At 42.3% G+C, this 17,680-nt stretch overlaps 1 protein-coding gene and 1 long non-coding RNA gene across 3 annotated transcripts; one reads left to right on the plus strand and one right to left on the minus strand.

The window, feature by feature from the left end:
* Positions 1-326: 326 nt before the first annotated feature.
* ctsd (cathepsin D) lies at positions 327-10,657 on the minus strand. The gene is made up of 9 exons (XM_088370962.1): positions 10,492-10,657; positions 8,844-9,003; positions 7,867-7,990; positions 7,658-7,776; positions 7,383-7,582; positions 6,003-6,125; positions 1,432-1,576; positions 1,137-1,235; positions 327-838 (listed from the first exon to the last, which is right to left on the minus strand). Exons 1-9 carry the CDS (start codon positions 10,551-10,553, stop codon positions 677-679), a joined length of 1,194 nt encoding a protein of 397 aa, XP_088227088.1. The 5' UTR covers positions 10,554-10,657; the 3' UTR covers positions 327-676.
* A 488-nt stretch (positions 10,658-11,145) lies between these two features.
* On the plus strand, positions 11,146-17,317 carry LOC148400204 (uncharacterized). Of its 2 annotated transcripts, XR_015857637.1 has the most exons (5): positions 11,146-11,510; positions 13,399-13,611; positions 13,714-13,791; positions 14,187-14,259; positions 16,396-17,317. It is a non-coding gene; the product is annotated as an uncharacterized LOC148400204 (long non-coding RNA). The 2 variants fall into 2 exon arrangements; XR_015857638.1 differs by lacking the exons at positions 14,187-14,259; positions 16,396-17,317 and adding an exon at positions 13,898-14,015.
* Positions 17,318-17,680: the final 363 nt, after the last annotated feature.

Here is a 17,680-nt window from a genome sequence, read left to right on the forward strand (position 1 = left end):
TTCATTTTTTGTCAAGTCACAAGTCATCAAAACAGTGACTCGAGTCGACTCGAGTCCAAGTCACAGTGACCCGAGTCCCCATCTCTGCTAAGAAGCTTGAAACACTCCAATGGGTTCACATTTGGTATTAAACTATTCAATTGTATGTTTTTTTTCTTTTCTTTTTAGATCTTCAACAATCCCATGTAGGGCGAAATTGTAGCCCAACAAGACACGGACTACATACAAAAATTCTGAAATAACTTTCACAAGAGAACTGTCCTCTTGTAGCCCTGACTACATGCAAAACCTCTGAAATGACTAACAGAAAGAACTGTACCCTCATGACAATTTTAATTGTGTTTATTGAGGCATTAAGGCCAATTGCAAAAGAGGTACATCAGTCAGTAGTCAAAGCTCACCTTCCTCTAAAATTCCATTCAATTAAAATTTGTTTAAAACAAGTCCCTGATGAAAACGAAAACCAGCTCAAACACCTGCTTTAGCTGCATGCAGTACCTCTAAAACCAGTCTGAAATCTTCTTCCGTGGAGTGCATGTCAGCTCTACACAAAATCTATTGCTAAATAGTTTGATTGCGAAGCAGCAAAAGTTGTGTAGCCCAGAAAAATGCCTTTGTGTGATTTATTTTTTTTAACACTGTACTGCTCTGCATATATTTTATTCTTATTTTGTACTTATTTGGATTTCGCAAAGCCAACCCTGTTGTTCTCTCGATCAAACACGGTGTAGTACTGGCCGATGAAGACGTCTCCCAGAATCCACAGGGGACCTGCTGGGGGAGGGATGTCCAGACCCATGAAGCCACTCAGACAAATGGTCTTTCCACCTTGGCTCTCCTGCAATTTAGAAAGTGGCACAGTCAGGGTGTGCTTATGTTTTGGTATTTTAAAATGAATACGCCAGAATCTAAAAGTTGGCAGAGAGCTTGTAACAGGAACGAGAAAAGCAAAACAAGTGTAATCTCTCTGAATAACAAAGCTGCCCCCTCATGACTTGGTCAAATGAAACAAAGGCTATAACTGTTAGTTTTTTGGTGATGTAACCCTTATTCAGTGTTGTATTGTTGTTGCGCAGTAGAGGATATAGCTATGTTGCCCCCTGCTGGACAACAAAAGCCCATGCACAGGTTCTCACCTTCAGGACATATTGGTCTCCAGTCAGCTTGTAAGACTGGCCACCCACATTGAAAGTGATGACAGGTAGTGAAGGGATCTTATCACAGTTGATCATGTACTGAAACAGATATAGAAAAGTTTTACACTTTTCATGCACAAACCAGTTCATCTGTGTTAAAATATAGACTGACATTTATACATCATGATTTCATAATCATACTTGGCAATTAAATTTCCCCAAATGACTCGCTCAGAATATAAATTGGATGCATTTAAAATTCAAAGGACGAGTGAGGCCTGAGCTTCAATCTCACCTCTCCCTGGATGAGCGGAGTGGCTCCGATGGCTTTCTGAAGTGCTTTGACCTCCGCAGCGGGGCCAGTGATCAGAGACGTGCCAGTGTCCACGATAGCTTCACAGCCACTTTTGCATAAACTCAGCTGGCTGCCCACTTGCAAGCTGAAATGCACACATTAGTGAGTAACATCCAACAAAGTCTACAATGAAGCAAACTGACATGGGGGATGAAGCCCATGCAAGCACGGGGAGAACTTGCCACAGTGCCACCCAATAAATAACCTGAGTACCGTAATTTCCGGACTATAAATCACGTTTTTTTTTCCATAGTTTGGGTGGGGGGGGGCGACTTATACTCAGGAGCGACTTATATATGTTTTTTTTCACAAATTTTTACTTGATCATAAAGACATCACTTACTTACAAGTATAATTGACCACTTCCCATGTTATTTTTAGTATAGTTGATCACTTCACATGCTTTTATATCTTTATCTTGAACATATTCATAACATTAAAAATAGAGAAAACATCAAATAAAGCAATTGCTCAAAATCCGTCGTCACTCGCGCGAACTGGAAGCCGCTGTCCTCAGACTGCTGAGGGCCAGGGACAAGGCTTTCAGAGCGGGGGATGAGGCTGGCTTGAGGACAGCGAGGGCCGACCTGTCCCGAGGCATCAAAGAAGCGAAGAAGGCGTTCTCGTGCAAGGTCTCCACCCACTTCAAGGACAGCAAGGACGCACGTAGCCTTTGGAAGGGCATTCAGACCATCACGGACTACAAGCCCGCGCCGAGGAGCTGTGAGGGCGACGTCCGTCTGCTGAACGATCTAAACCGCTTCTTTGCTCGCTTTGACGCCCAGAACAGCACTTGCCCGCTGAAGACCACTCCCCCCCCCCACACGAGCAGCCCCTGCGCCTCTCTGCCGACGGTGTGAGGAGGGCGCTTGCTGCTATTGACACCCGTAAGGCGGCGGGCCGTGACAACATCCCGGGTCGAGCGCTGAAGGACTGCGCTGGGGAGCTGTCGGGTGTCTTCACGGACATCTTTAACGTTTCCCTGCAGCAGGCCATCGTCCCCTCGTGTTTCAAGGCTGCCACCATCGTTCCTGTGCCGAAGAAACCTGCACCGTCCTGCTTCAATGACTACCGCCCCGAGGCACTGACGCCCATCATCATGAAGTGCTTTGAGCGGCTTGTCATGGAGCACATCAAATCCGTTCTCCCCCCCACCATTGACCCTTTCCACTTTGCGTACCGTGCCAAGCGGTCCTCTGAGGATGCCATCTGCTCTGCCCTCCACTCGGCCCTCACCCACCTGGAGAGTAAGGACTCATATGTGAGGTTGCTGTTTGTGGACTTCAGCTCTGCCTTCAACACCATTGTGCCGCAGCGACTCATCTGCAAACTCGACGAGCTGGGCCTCAGTACCTCCCTCTGCAACTGGCTACTGGACTTCCTCTGTCAGAGGCCTCAGGTGGTGTGTGTTGGCGACAAAATCTCCGCCAGCATCACGCTGAGCACGGGGGCCCCCCAGGGCTGCGTGCTCAGTCCATTGCTCTTCACCCTGCTGACGCATGACTGCACTGCGACCTACAGCGACAACTGCATAGCGAAGTTTGCTGACGACACGACTCTGGTGGGTCTCATCACGAAGGGCGAAGAGACTCGGTACAGGTCGGAAGTTGACCTTCTGACCACGTGGTGCAGGGACAACAACCTCCTGCTGAACGTCAACAAGACCAAGGAAATCGTTGTTGACTTCCGGAAGGGTCACACAAAACACCAGCCGCTGATCATCGACGGTGCTGTGGTGGAGAGGGTGAGCTGCACCAAGTTCCTGGGGGTGCACATCAGTGACGACCTCTCCTGGTCCGCAAACACCTCGTCACTGGCAAAGAAAGCTCAGCGCCGCCTGCACTTCCTGCGGAAGCTCAGGCGTGCATGTGCTCCTCAGGCAGTCCTGTCTACATTCTACCGTGGCACCGTTGAGAGCGTCCTCACCAGTTGCATCGCTGTCTGGGGTGGTAACTGCACTGAACAGAACTTGAAGGCCCTGCAGCGCATAGTGAATACGGCTGGTAAGATTACTGGTGCTTCGCTCCCCTCCCTGAAGGACATTTACACCTCCCATCTCGCCCGCAAGGCAACCTCGATTGCGAGAGATGTGAGTCACCCGGCTCACTCTTTGTTTGACCTTCTGCCCTCTGGGAAGAGGTACAGGAGCCTGCGCTCCCGCACCACCAGACTTGCCAACAGCTTCTTTCTCCAGGCTGTTAGGACCCTGAACTCGCTACCCCCTTCTGCGTAGCGTGCAGCACTGTTGCGCTACTTTCTGGAATGTCTGCTGTACGCTCACTTGCTCTTTTTTTTTGCTCCTCTTATTTATTTATCTGTTGTGTTATTTATTCATTATTTATTCAGCACGCTGTTGTTATACTTGTTTACTTGTTTGTCTGTTGTGGGCCATGTCTTGTCACCGTGGGATAGGGGGGAACGAAATTTCGGTTTCTTTGTGTGTCTTTGGCATGTGGAGAAATTGACAATAAAGCTGACTTTGACTTTGACTTTAACACTTTAAAGCACCATATCCAAGTCCACTGTCTGCTGTATGTACACTTGCTCCATTTTTGCTCCTCTTATAGTTATTATTATTATTATTTATTATTATTTGTTTGTTTATCATTTATTCAACACTCTTATTATTCATTGTTTGTGCCTTCTTGGGTTTTTTTGTGTTGCTTGTATGCATATGTGTACTGACTCACCGAGGGATAGTGGGAACGTAATTTCAATCTCTTTGTGTGTCTTGGTATATGAAAAAAAAAAAAGGACAATAAAGCAGACTTTGACTTTGATAAAACAACCAAATAAACAAAACAAAAAACTACATCTGAAAAAAATTATATTTTCAGACGAAACTGGATGAGGGCGCTCTAAATTTCACCGTTGGCCGTGACTCATCAACTGGGTGGGTTTAAGAAAAATGGCACAAAAAAGAAACTCATATTTTGCAAGTTACAAACTTCAAGTTGTAAAATATGCAGCTGAAAACAGTAATCGAGCAGCAGAAAGAAAGTTTGGAGAACTGTGATGTACCAATGGATTACTAGTTCAAGTGACGTCAATGGCACGGCACGGCGCGGCGGTTGTTTACATAAAGGACAAACGTACCCACGTAAGGACTACCGGCATCATTAGCGGTGATCATTTCTAAGTGACACGGAGGACAAAGAGTTTGAAGGAATTAAGGATTTGAAGTGACATAGAAGGTTTGAAAAACTATTATGGCTTTTACGCACGCCCGGTCCTACTCTACTGAGTCGGGGGCCGGCGCTCGGCCGAGTGGCTGTCCGCAAACGGTGCATGGGGCTGGGACATGGCCATTACGCACGCCCGGTCCTATGCCATGGAGCTCTCGTGTCTGGAAGTCCACGCCGCCACACGCTTGGAAGTTTGTTTTGTTTAATAAAGAGCCGTTTACCAAACCCACGTCTATCCTTGTACTTTGTTAACGCTACAATATAGTTATATAGTAGATCTGTGGAATAAAGACGAGGCTGACGTCAGGGCGAACGCGTGGCGATGTTGACAAAGGACGAGGAATTTAATCGATGGATTTAATGGATTTAAAGTGCACGGATGGTTTGATAATATTATTGCTTATATTATAGTTATTTGAAATATAGTTTATCTATCGTTATATGAACCTGTGGAATATTTTGAAGTGGAAGCGCCCTCAGCCGCGCGCACCCATTGTTGACAAAGAACGATCGATGGATTTAAGGAATTGGAGTGACACCGATGATTTTATAAACGTGTTATTCATGTAATCGTTTTCTTGAATAACTCTATATGTTACGTCAGGCCCATTCTCAGCTCTTCGTTTGTGTTTGTCACGTGAGCATACCTATCGTTCAGCCAGTTGCTATAGTATCAAACGATCGATGGATTTAATGAATTGGAGTGACACCGATGGTTTTATAAACATGTTATTTATGTAATAGTTGCCCTAAATCACTCTATATGTTACGTCAAGCCCGTTCTCAGCTCCTCATTTGTGTTTGTCACGTTTGCATACCTATCGTTTAGCCTGTTGCTATCGTATCGAACGATCGATGGATTTAATGAATTGGAGTGACACCGATGGTTTTATAAACATGTTATTCATGTAATAGTTGTCCTTAATCACTCTATATGTTATGTCAGGCCCGTTCTCAGCTCTTTGTGTTTGTCACGTTAGCATACCTATCGTTTAGCCTGTTGTTGCTATCGTTTAGCCTGTTGTTGCTCGTTCATGACTGTTTTTGGTGTGGGATTTTGTCGAAAAAATTGCCCCCCGAAATGCGACTTATACTCCGGAGCGACTTATAAATGTGTTTTTTCACTTTTTGGGACATTTTATCGCTGGCGCGACTTATACTCCGGAGCGACTTATAGTCCGGAAAATACGGTAATTAAATAATTTACTCTGCTTAGTGAGATCACAGCAGTGATTAGACTTCACAGTTATTGACCATTACACTACCTTCCAATAAGTCACATTAATCTGCTGAAAGCAAAACAACTTTCGCCGTGAGAGAACTCACGAGTCCATGTGGATCTGCCAGTATGCTTGGCGGGTGACGTTGATATAGCTGAATTCACCAGTGTAGTATTTAGGGTCTGTCCCTCCCAGCAGCAGCTCGCCACCGGGCTGAGTGTCAGGGTTCCTAAAGCAGAGAAAGATGTAAATAAACAAATACCTTCTTGTAGGCCTCGCAGTCATTATTAGTACTATTTAGGTCAACGATTACAACGAGGATTATGTCACACATAATTAACAAGTTAACTCTACAGACTTGATGGCCATGTAGCTTCAAGACAAGTCTTGAGCCAGGTGCAAGAAAATTTACAACCATTTACCAAGTCATATTTTTTTTTTTTTTAAATACTTGTTTTGAATGTGTTTTTGTTCACCACACATTCCTTAAGAAAAAGGCTTTCATTTGGATTCTTCATAACACACAAAAGATTAATAATTATAATCACACTATACTATTTTTTAGCCCTTGTTGAAATTAGCCTGTTTGGGAGTAGTCCTGTCAAGAGAAAGGACATTACAAAATGTAGTAGACAATTGTCAGAAATGTTCACCATAAATCCCCAATATTAGTGCAGTTCAAAATGTGATATCTGTCATTGTGGACAAATAAGTGACTCAAATCTTATCTCCGGTCATTTTTTATGCTGCTTTATGTCTATACGGCAACCTTGAGTGCCTTGAAAGGCGCCTTATAAATAAAATTTATTATCATTATTATTAAAAAAACCCCCAAAAAAAACAATAAAGACACAACCTGGACATAATTTGAATTTCTTAATTGTTGTCATTGTACAATGTTTTGCAACAAAAAGTATGAAGCAATTTAAAAATTAAACAAGCGCTTGTTCAGAAATGCTGTCTATCCATAACTTAGTTAATACTTTTAAATTATACATGCTTGTGAATAAAAAAAAAAAAAAAATTACAAATGGGAGCACAGATCGTCACAAGCGTGGATGTGTATACTTCACTTGCAAAATATGCAGTCTGAATAGGAACCGCACCAAACAAAAAAAATGAACTCCTCTTTTGGTCCGGACCAAACAAGCGGACTAAAGGACTTTTCTGGTCTGAATACACCCTTAGAAACAATTGGCTGCATTTTGCTGGCTTCCTACCCAGTTACGTACTTTTCGTAAGCCTATGTGAGTGGGCGACACCATCACGCTGGAGTGCGTGGCCAACTCTTCCACTCCCACATAGTGAGTCACAAGTTAAAAAGACACACTTTAGAACTGAAACTTGGTAGCGTTTGATTTCACATGAATCTGCAACATTTTTTCCCTTATTTGATTATAATTTCTTGCATGAGAGAAAACACACTCATTTTAACAGGGTTATGTTCTCTATGTCTTCAATAAAATACCACCACTATGTTTCTCACCTGTTAAGGTAGAAGGAGAACACATTCTTCTCAACCTTTTTCTGGCTCATGATGTTATCAAAGACTGGCGCCACAGCATCCACAGAGATGCGCGGATAGGCCATGCCAAGGATCCCATCAAATTTGGCAGCAATAAAAGCCACGCCGGGCTGCTTTATGGCTTCCCCAAAGAGCTGATTCTCCACAGATAGGTCTCCAATCTAGAAAACGGAATGACCATACAAACGCAATGATTCCGTTTTTTCTTTTTAAGGATCATTTACTGTTAATCTTACAGTGCACGTGTCCTGACTGAGGTAGCCCGACAAACTGCCGCTTCCGTACTGGATTGCAAAGGAGGTGCCATTCTTCACATACGTGCTGGACTTGGCAGAGTTATATTTGTGGTGAAGCACTACAAAACATAAAAAAAAAAAAGTTAATGAATGTGATTTTATAGCCTGACTCTAAGAGCTGCTATTTTATAATATCAAAAATGACTTACAGCAAGCGATGTCAAGAAGGGAGCAGTGGATGGACGGAACCCACAAGTTGGATGAACCAGTGTCAAAGACGACGGTGAAGGGTTGAGGTGGGGTGCCCAGGCCAATATCACCATAATACTGGGCCTGATGACAACATACAACTTATGAGTATAAAACCACAGAAAAATCTCTGGTGTTTGTATGATGAAATGGTCTAAATAGAAATCATTGTCTGGCTAATTGGCTAGAAATGTACTTTGAAAGATTACCAACAAATCCAACACTAAATGTAGGTCAGTCTGTTCTATTCTCTTCACTAGTATGAGATGCTGACAGGCTTGGCATCTATGACTGTTAAGAGTTCAAAAAGTCCAAGGCATGTTCTCCTAGAAACTCCTTACTTGATACAAATGCCTGTTTCATGTGATAGAAAGACTGTTATTTCAAAATGGCATTGCGAAATAGTGATTTTTATGTCAACTAAGTGAGAAATCTTAATTTCTACTTCCTATATTGGTTAGTTCATAGGTTCTCAAAAAATAAAAGAGCCCTACTGTGATGTCTTTGATAAGAATGTCACCGTGGGGCTTAAATCTTTGATCCAAGGGTCATCGCTAAAAGGTTTAGGCAATTAATTAAATCAGTTGAGACTGTTCTCAACCATTCTTTTGTTTAATAACAATGCTGAGTGTAACATGTATTAGGATTAAGGTGATGGAGAATGTGGACAGTTAAAAGACAGTACTGGGAAGAAGTGTGAAGAAATCAGAATAAACTTCTCAGTGACAGATCATGTGCAAAAACTTCCCGTTTTTGTGAAAAACATCTTTACCCATTTTAGCTTTTACTGTTGGGACCAAAAAGGCATGACAATAATTATTATATATAGCTTAGAATTTTTTTTCTCACAAAGAACACCTTTCCTAGTGGTGCTTCCACAGCTTCAGTTTTAGCAAACATTGCATAAAGGAAAAGTGTTTATGAGTGGAATGCCTACATCAAGGTAGTTCTTTAGGGTCTCGGGAGTGGGTCCACTACTTGAGGGAAAGCCAAAGTTGTACTTGAGGGAGTGCTTGCCGGCCGCCACCAGGTCCTCTACATTTTTCCCGGAGTCGGTCAACTCACGCCTGATGGAGCGGAATTTATTCAAGGGAATTCTGCATCATAGGACATAAAAAAACAACAAAAAACAACAGAGTTGATTTTGTAGTCTGGCACCAAAACAAATGGAAACTAAAATGTGAATAAAAATAAACCCATCTGTGAAAGCAGGCACCACAGTAAATACCGTATTTGCCGGTGTATTGGTCGACCTTTTTCGATCCAAAATCGACCGAAAAAAATCGACCTCGACTTATACGCCGAGTCATAAAATTTAACTTCGTATTCATCGCTTCAAATGTGATGGTAACCAAGGCCGTTTCTCATGCATCTCATTGTGCGTTGCACCGGGCGGCGTGCGCGGCCCGCTGGAAGTCGAATGAGGCTCCGCGATTTCATCCGCGGTGCTTATAAAGTGCCGATCCGCTCGGCGGGAGCTATTTTCGGCCACTTGGCGCGTGCGCACGGCCTCCCGGATGTGCCGGGCGGCGTGCGCGAGCTCGCCGACCGCTGGAAGTCAAATGAGGCTCCGCGATCTCCTCCGCGGTGCTTATAAACAGCCGATCCGCTCGGCTGGAGCTATTTCCGGCCACTGCGCATGCGCACGGCCTCCCGGAATTTGAACATCAATAAATTTCGCATATTTCTGATTGAATTTTGAAGTTTAATATAATGCAACAATTGAGCTCGACTTATACAAAGGATATATCATAAAATCGTAAATTTCCGTCGAATTTTAGGGGATAGACTTATACACCGAGTCGACTTATACACCGGCAAATACGGTACTTTTAAAAGCTTGCAAGTAACGTTATGGCCTACTGACCCACAACATAACTCTACATAATTTACTACACGACAATGCAATGCAGGAAGCTCTTACAGTTTATGACATTTCGAGGTTATAAATTGTTGAGAATAAGCAGTCAAAAAAGCCTGTACTAATTATTTCGCATTTGACTATTTTATATTAACAGTTTAAAAGTGATTTATATGCAATAATTTACTGTTAATGTGACGTTACTATATGTAAGAATAGGTTAGTGATAGATTACGACTTGCTTACAAATTCCCATCCGGATGTGAGTGGCAAAGCACGGTTAGTTACTCAAGTATTGCGTATTATGCTAAGGAACTGTACTGTAATAGAATATTTATCATTCATTTATCATGGATTGTATTGATTGTTTTTTGTGATATTGTTTATGCATTTAGTTATAGCGATCTATTTGGGCACAGAGCAGACCCTTCTGAATCATAACAGCCTGCCCTGCACATAAGTCAACAAGACCTCTTTGACTGCAAGAACACGGGCTCTTTAACCTATACTTGCTTTTCATCCATCGCCACTCACAAAGAGTTTTTATAGCCCCCTCCCACATCTAAAATAAATGAATAAATAAATCACCGAGTATGTGTGCAACACATGCCAATTTGTCCCCTGTGCATTTCGAAGAACCATAGCTAACCACAAGGCTAATTCGAATGAGTGATTTTTTTTAATCTACTTCGAATGTTTATGTCAACACACTTGATTTTCTTACCTAACAATCGCGTCACTCGTCAGAGCTAACGTAGACAAAAGAAACAGATAAAAACTCTTCATCGTAGCGGTTTGAAAATCTCAAAATCGGAAATACAATGACTGAGCGTTTTGACGCTTTAGTAAGCAACAAGCGATCGGATGAACGAATCATGTGACGCGCGTGCTATGTTTAAGGTCCACAAGACAATGGGAACATCCACAACTCAATAAAAACGTGAACGTCGCCTAATTAGGCAACATTGATACCGAGTAAATTGTTAATACAGTTTTGAAAAATCGTTGATGCAGTCAACAATATGAAATGATGCCGTAAACCTCCTTAATCGAACAATCGCTAACCTGGTTTACGCAAACTCTGCCTCTCTGTTGGCCTCACGTTGCCAATAAAAATAGGGAAATTAGATTATATATTTTAATAGGGCACAAAGAAAAAACGTTTTCTTAAGAGGGTTTTGTGGGCTATACGGAATGTAAACAGTATATGAACAATTTCCATCTTAAACATTTAACATTCTCTTCACATTTTAATAGTAATTTTCATTACGTCGGGGTTGACTTGAGGAAGGGACAAGTCCACTATTTGCGTAAGAAACAATATTCACAATTTAAGATATATATGTATTTTCTTTTTTTGCGGCTCGGCGGCGCACTGGGTAGCACGTCCGCCTCACAGTTAGGAGGGTGCGGGTTCGATTCCACCTCCGGCCCTCCCTGTGTGGAGTTTGCATGTTCTCCCCGGGCCCGTGTGGGTTTTCCCCGGGCACTCCGGTTTCCTCCCACATTCCAAAAACATGCTTGGTAGGCCGATTGAAGACTCCAAATTGTCCTTAGGTGTGAGTGTGAGTGCGATTGGTTGTCTGTCTCTGTGTGCCCTGCGATTGGCTGGCAACCAGTTCAGGGTGTCCCCCGCCTATTGCCCGATGACGGCTGGGATAGGCTCCAGCACGCCCGCGACCCCCGTGGGGACTAAGCGGTTCAGAAAATGGATGGATGGATGGATGGATGTATTTTTTTCCTGTAAGTATAAATAAATATTTTTTGCTAAAATAAATGTTAAAAGTAAGCGCTGTGTGAATGTTTTGAATGACTTGATGTCGTCAGTTCCGCTGTCGGCCACCGTTTGTCGGCCATTGTTACCAACCGAATCTCCTTACTATCCGGATCTGCAACCAGTTGTGGAGCAGACTGTCACACACGCATACCTGGGATCAAACAAATTTGAAAGATTTTGAGTATTACAAAAACCTACAGCAATACATGGCTACCGGTGAAGTTCACGCAGATGTGTCCAAAAGGGATCGCGCTGAAATGCGCCGTGCCATGTCTAAATTTACAATTAAAGGTACCAATCGCAATAATGTATTTTGGTGAAGTAGTCTAGCAAGGTTACTTGTCGTTCACTAGTTTTGTACTTTCTAGATGGCAGGTTATTCTACACGGGACCAAATAAAAGATACATGCGGCTTGTGGTGTTAAAAGAGGAGGAAAAACAACGTGTCCTCGCAGAGTGCCACGATCAATCACTGTGGGATGAGAGCAACTCGAAAGCGAGTCATTGCTGGTTACTACTGGGGAACTTTGAATGATGATGTCATTCATTGAGTAAGCGAGTGGTAGTTGGGACCATGGTTGGTACCTGTTGTTGGGATGATGCACACGCATGCCTGCTGCTAAAAGTGGTGCCTTGAGTTAGTTTATATGTTTCATTCCTTCCTTGACCACGCTAGTAACTCAAAACATCTCAAATCCTCTTTCCCACATGAAATGAATAATTTTTAATGCCATGAATCTGTCCCAGCCTCCCTAAAACAAAAATGTTTTATTTTAATTCACTAAACAGTTCTCTATAGTATACGTTATGAAAACATATTGTAATTTTATAACTAAATAAACACCCCAAATTAAACAATTTAGGTCACTTGTGCACATTTGCTGTTCATTTTGGTGTGCGCGGCTTGAGCACCGGAGGGCAGTATGAGACAGCCATTCGGGTATCGTTATCTGTAAGTAATTTTAATCAGGTTTTTTTTTTTCAGGAAACAAAAACCTGAACCAAATACTGTTTGTTATATTACTAACCTTTCATTTCAGGGGTGAAATTAACTAATTGACTAAATCGACTGAAATGTAGTAGTTGCTCAGAGCTCACGTCATTAAAGATTAAAAAAGATTTAATCGTTGAAAATAAATGCGATGATGGAAACAAAAACGATATATAAACACAAACATAATGTATTATTATTTTTTATTACATTTATTTTTTATATTTGTTTTTTATTTTCACTTTTATTCATAAATTTATTTTGGCGGTTTTCGTCCTCCATACCCAAATGCTGGATGTTAAAAGTGGACATGTGTGGGCAAAAGAGGACGTTTGGTCATCCTATAATAAATAAAAGTAATACAATACATTAAAATAAAAATAAAATAAAAGCACGTCATGTTAAATTCTGACTTGCCTGTTTAGTGTAAAATCCTGTTTAAAAATATTAAATTAATAATAATAATAATAATAATAAATCGTTTAAAATCGGATGTAGTGAGGGCACAAACAATGAACTGTGATAAAGCAGGCCAGGATTCTTGTCCTTGCTGTCCTTACAGCAGTCCTGTATGACATTTTGAGGTGCAAGTTAATAGTTATTGTGGACAAAGCCAATGATCCCAAAAGAAACAAGGCTCAATATAGTATTTTTATTCAAAGTGCAGGTGCATAATGAAAGAAAAACGTTTAATTATTCTCTTGGGTGAGCCATTGTCAGCAATGCAACTTGAATGTCCCTAAGCCGGAACCTCCAAATGAACTGAGTAAGGTAATGGACGCTGACTATTTGCAACGAGATGAATGAGCATAAAAGAAAAGCTGGATATTGAATTGGAAAATTGATAAAAACTATTTTCTCAGGTTAAACAACCCTGGGAGCTTGTTTTCATGGATGTCATCGGCCCTCTTTGTGAAAGAGACAGAGGAAATAACCTCCACAGCAAATGGGTTGCTGCCAAGTCCTTGAGTTGTAAGAGTGCAGACCAAATTGCTGAAGCCATCGTGACCAAAATGTATACATTTGGCATCATTAGGAAAATCATTACTAATCTATGTGCGGAGATGGTGAATGCGGTGAGACATGCTTCGTTATACATTGACGTCTTTGTTGTTGTTCTTTGTTTGCATTACACAAGTCCTCCCTGTAACTGCTCCAATTGCTGAACCTTCCCCCAGATAAATGAGTGCATCTTTGAGACGCTTAAAATCAAAGAGGTCGTAGCAGCAGAGAATTACATCAGGACAAGTGGAAAGGTATGCTTTTTTTGTTCTTTTCTGTTCTCTTACATGAAGAGGTCTTGCAGGTTTAACATCGAAAAACAGTTGTGAATATATTTCTGAACTGTATGAATTTGTTTAGGTAGAAAAAATCAATCATAGCGTAAAGTGTGGTTTGAGGAAATACTTCAATGAGCCAAATAATGATTGGGACCTCCTGCTACCTGCAGTGGTATACAGTCTGAACACATCTTTGAGAGTGGGTCTTCTTGTTTTTGTCATCTAATCTTTTCACGTCTACCTAAATGAGATATAAGGATACATAATGTATTTTTTACTTTGCAAGCATCTATGAGACACAGCTCTTTTTTCCTTATGTTTCACCGGCATCTTAATTTACCTGAGGTTATGAATGCATGTCCCATGACCAGTGTTGTGGAGGTTGCCGATCCAGAAGAGGACATTGACACCATTGTTCACGAAAAGACGGAACTGACTGAAATTGTGAGTTCCCTTCAAACTACAAACGTTAAAACGGTATGTGACCTTCCAAGCACAAAACATGGGTCAAGTTTAAGAAATTGACCTACGAGATACAAAAAAAACCCTTCGTATTATGTAATCCTTAGCAGTGCATATCAGCATCCCAGAAATAAATTACCCTCATAACCTTTGTATTTCCACAAACATGACCCTGACCGTCTCAAATTTTTTATACAGACCGGCCAACCAAAATTTGGCCTTTTTTTCCCCCATTTCGCTTTTCATGTGTTTATGAATTTCAAACTGGGTGTGCAAAGTAGTTATGGCCAATCAGAAGTGGCTTTTCAATGTTTGTTTAGCAACAAGACTGTTTTGTTTCCAGCACAAGGGATTGTACATTCAGAAACTTAGAATGCTGCTGTTTGGTTTATCCCAAAGGTGTGCCAGAACGTTCTCTTGGCACTCCAACACCAGTGCATCAGGCAGTACCGAAGGAACCATTTCAAGCACCTTTTATGAGAGCACAGACTATGTTCAGAAATCAATGGAAGGGGCGTACGCTCGATGGTGTTAGGGCATCAGAGTGAATGTCCAAAAGCACTCTAAATCTGGCGCTGCACGGAACCTCAAACTTTCAGTTGATACCAGACATGACGTATTTTTCCTTGTATTGCATGCTTATATTAGTTTTTTTTTCAAAGTCAAAGTCAAAGTCAGCTTTATTGTCAATTTCTCCACATGCCAAAGACACACAAAGAAACCGAAATTTCGTTCCCCCCTATCCCACGGTGACAAGACATGGCCCACAACAGACAAACAAGTAAACAAGTATAAAAACAGCCTGCTGAATAAATAATGAATAAATAACACAATAAATAAATAAATAAATAAGAGGAGCAAAAAAAGGAGCAATTGCGCGTACAGCAGACATTCCAGAAAATAGCGCAACAGTGCCGCACGCTACGCAGAAGGGGGTAGCGAGTTCAGGGTCCTAACAGCCTGGAGAAAGAAGCTGTTGGCGAGTCTGGTGGTGCGGGAGCGCAGGCTCCTGTACCTCTTCCCAGAGGGAAGAAGGTCAAACAGAGTGTGAGCTGGGTGACTCACATCACTCGCAATCGTGGTTGCCTTGCGGGCGAGATGGGAGGTGTAAATGTCCTTCAGGGAGGGGAGCGAAGCACCAATAATCTTACCAGCCGTATTCACTATGCGCTGCAGGGCCTTCAAGTTCTGTTCAGTGCAGTTACCACCCCAGACAGCGATGCAACTGGTGAGGACGCTCTCAACGGTGCCACGGTAGAATGTAGACAGGACTGCCTGAGGAGCACATGCACGCCTGAGCTTCCGCAGGAAGTACAGGCGGCGCTGAGCTTTCTTTGCCAGTGACGAGGTGTTTGCAGACCAGGAGAGGTCCTCACTGATGTGCACCCCCAGGAACTTGGTGCAGCTCACCCTCTCCACCACAGCACCATCGATGATCAGCGGCAGGTGTTTTGTGTGACCCTTCCGGAAGTCAACAACGATTTCCTTGGTCTTGTTGACGTTCAGCAGGAGGTTGTTGTCCCTGCACCACGTGGTCAGAAGGTCAACTTCCGACCTGTACCGAGTCTCGTCGCCCTTCTTTATGAGACCCACCAGAGTCGTGTCGTCAGCAAACTTCACTATGCGGTTGTCGCTGTAGGTCGCAGTGCAATCATGCGTCAGCAGGGTGAAGAGCAATGGACTGAGCACGCAGCCCTGGGGGGCCCCCGTGCTCAGCGTGATGCTGGCGGAGATTTTGTGGCCAACACGCACCACCTGAGGCCTCTGACAGAGGAAGTCCAGTAGCTAGTTGCAGAGGGAGGTACTGAGGCCCAGCTCGTTGAGTTTAATTGATATTTGGACTTTTGTCGTGGAGATGTTGCTGCACCTCGCATTAAGCTAGCTAATTCACTCCACTTGCAAGAAGGAAGTGAGCTTTACTATTTTTTACTGGTGTTTGAATCACAAATCTGAAAATTGATCATTTTCACATTTGGGCATCTAGCTAGAAATGGCGATGTGACTTTTGATCAGTTTTGTGCTGGAGGTTCACATATAGATCATTGGTGCAGTAAAATAAAAGTTACCTCACAACCAGAATCTAAGAAACTTTCAAAATTTGAAATGTATTTTTTGCAGGTTATAGACAACATAGAAAAGGACAGGCAGAGCAAATTATTTGGGACCCAAAAGAGACCATTTGTTCCAATGTGCTCAGACAACACCGAAGACAATGTTTCGGTCCCTGACAACCCAAAGAAGAGCATTTTATGGGAAGTCTATAGATTATAGACTAAAGAGAGTGAACCAGAAAAAGGACTGATTGATTGTAAAGACTTTGCTACTTTGTCCAACACCGTCACAATCTGTGGATCATGGATACCCTGCCCCCACCACCACCGTACATACTGCCCTCCCTTGGCTTGGAGGCGCATGTAAAACAAAACAAGGGTCACCAAATCTACAGTTTGATTCAATTTTCAGTTTTGTGCTCACAGTTTCCACAAAAGTAAATGTTCTTTTATGAAAAATCAATGCGTATATTCACAGCATTACTTTTAATTACTATTATAAATTATTGTTTTTCTGTCTATGCCAGTTGCATATAGTGGCAGGCATGACAAATGCTAACTTATCTTCATTTGGATGGCAAAATGTACAACCAAACTGTATAGTTTGCCAAAAAAAAAGTCATGGTTCTCAACAAATATATCAGCTTTGTGTTCAACTCAACAAGACTACATTTCACACTAAACACTTTTTATTTTGATTTGGTGGTTTAACATGAAGGTTTTCTTACACAAAATGCATGTCTTGGCAACACAGGTTGAAAAACACTGACCTTATATAATCAGGTTTCTAAATAAAAGCTCAAATTATTTAATGTCTTCTATGATGCACTTATATTAAGCTCCATCTGCAGACTTTGGTTAAAGAACTTTCACGATGGATTGTGGTAGTACATTTGGTTGACGTATTGCTCCATTCTTTGGACATCTTCTGTTAAAGTTTCTTGGCTCAAATTAGTGTGTGTGTATGTGTGTGTGTGTGTGTGTGTGTGTGTGTGCGTGCGTGCGTGCGTGCGTGCGTGTGTGTGTGTGTGTGGAGGGGGGGGGGGCTGCAGGGACAACTAGTTACTGAGGACATTGGACACCACAAGATCATCCTTATTGAAAAGGCCTCGGCAGGAGGCCCAATATATTAAATCCCTTCTCTGTGAACCATTTGAAGGTTGCTTAAATGGCACCAGCTGGCCCTCTCCTAATTTGAAAACTCTTTTATTGTGTTTGAAATTTCCCTTGTGGGGAATGTGATCAAACTGCTTCTTTGTATCAGGTGACCACTTTGGAGAGATCAAGACTTTGGCAACATCACTTAGCCCTTGTGTGTGCAATCTAAATGCTAAGACAAGGTGCAATACAAG

This window comes from Syngnathus floridae, chromosome 3 (genome assembly GCF_059516105.1).
Source record: "Syngnathus floridae isolate MCC-2025c chromosome 3, RoL_Sflo_1.0, whole genome shotgun sequence".
NCBI classification, from domain to species: domain Eukaryota; kingdom Metazoa; phylum Chordata; class Actinopteri; order Syngnathiformes; family Syngnathidae; genus Syngnathus; species Syngnathus floridae.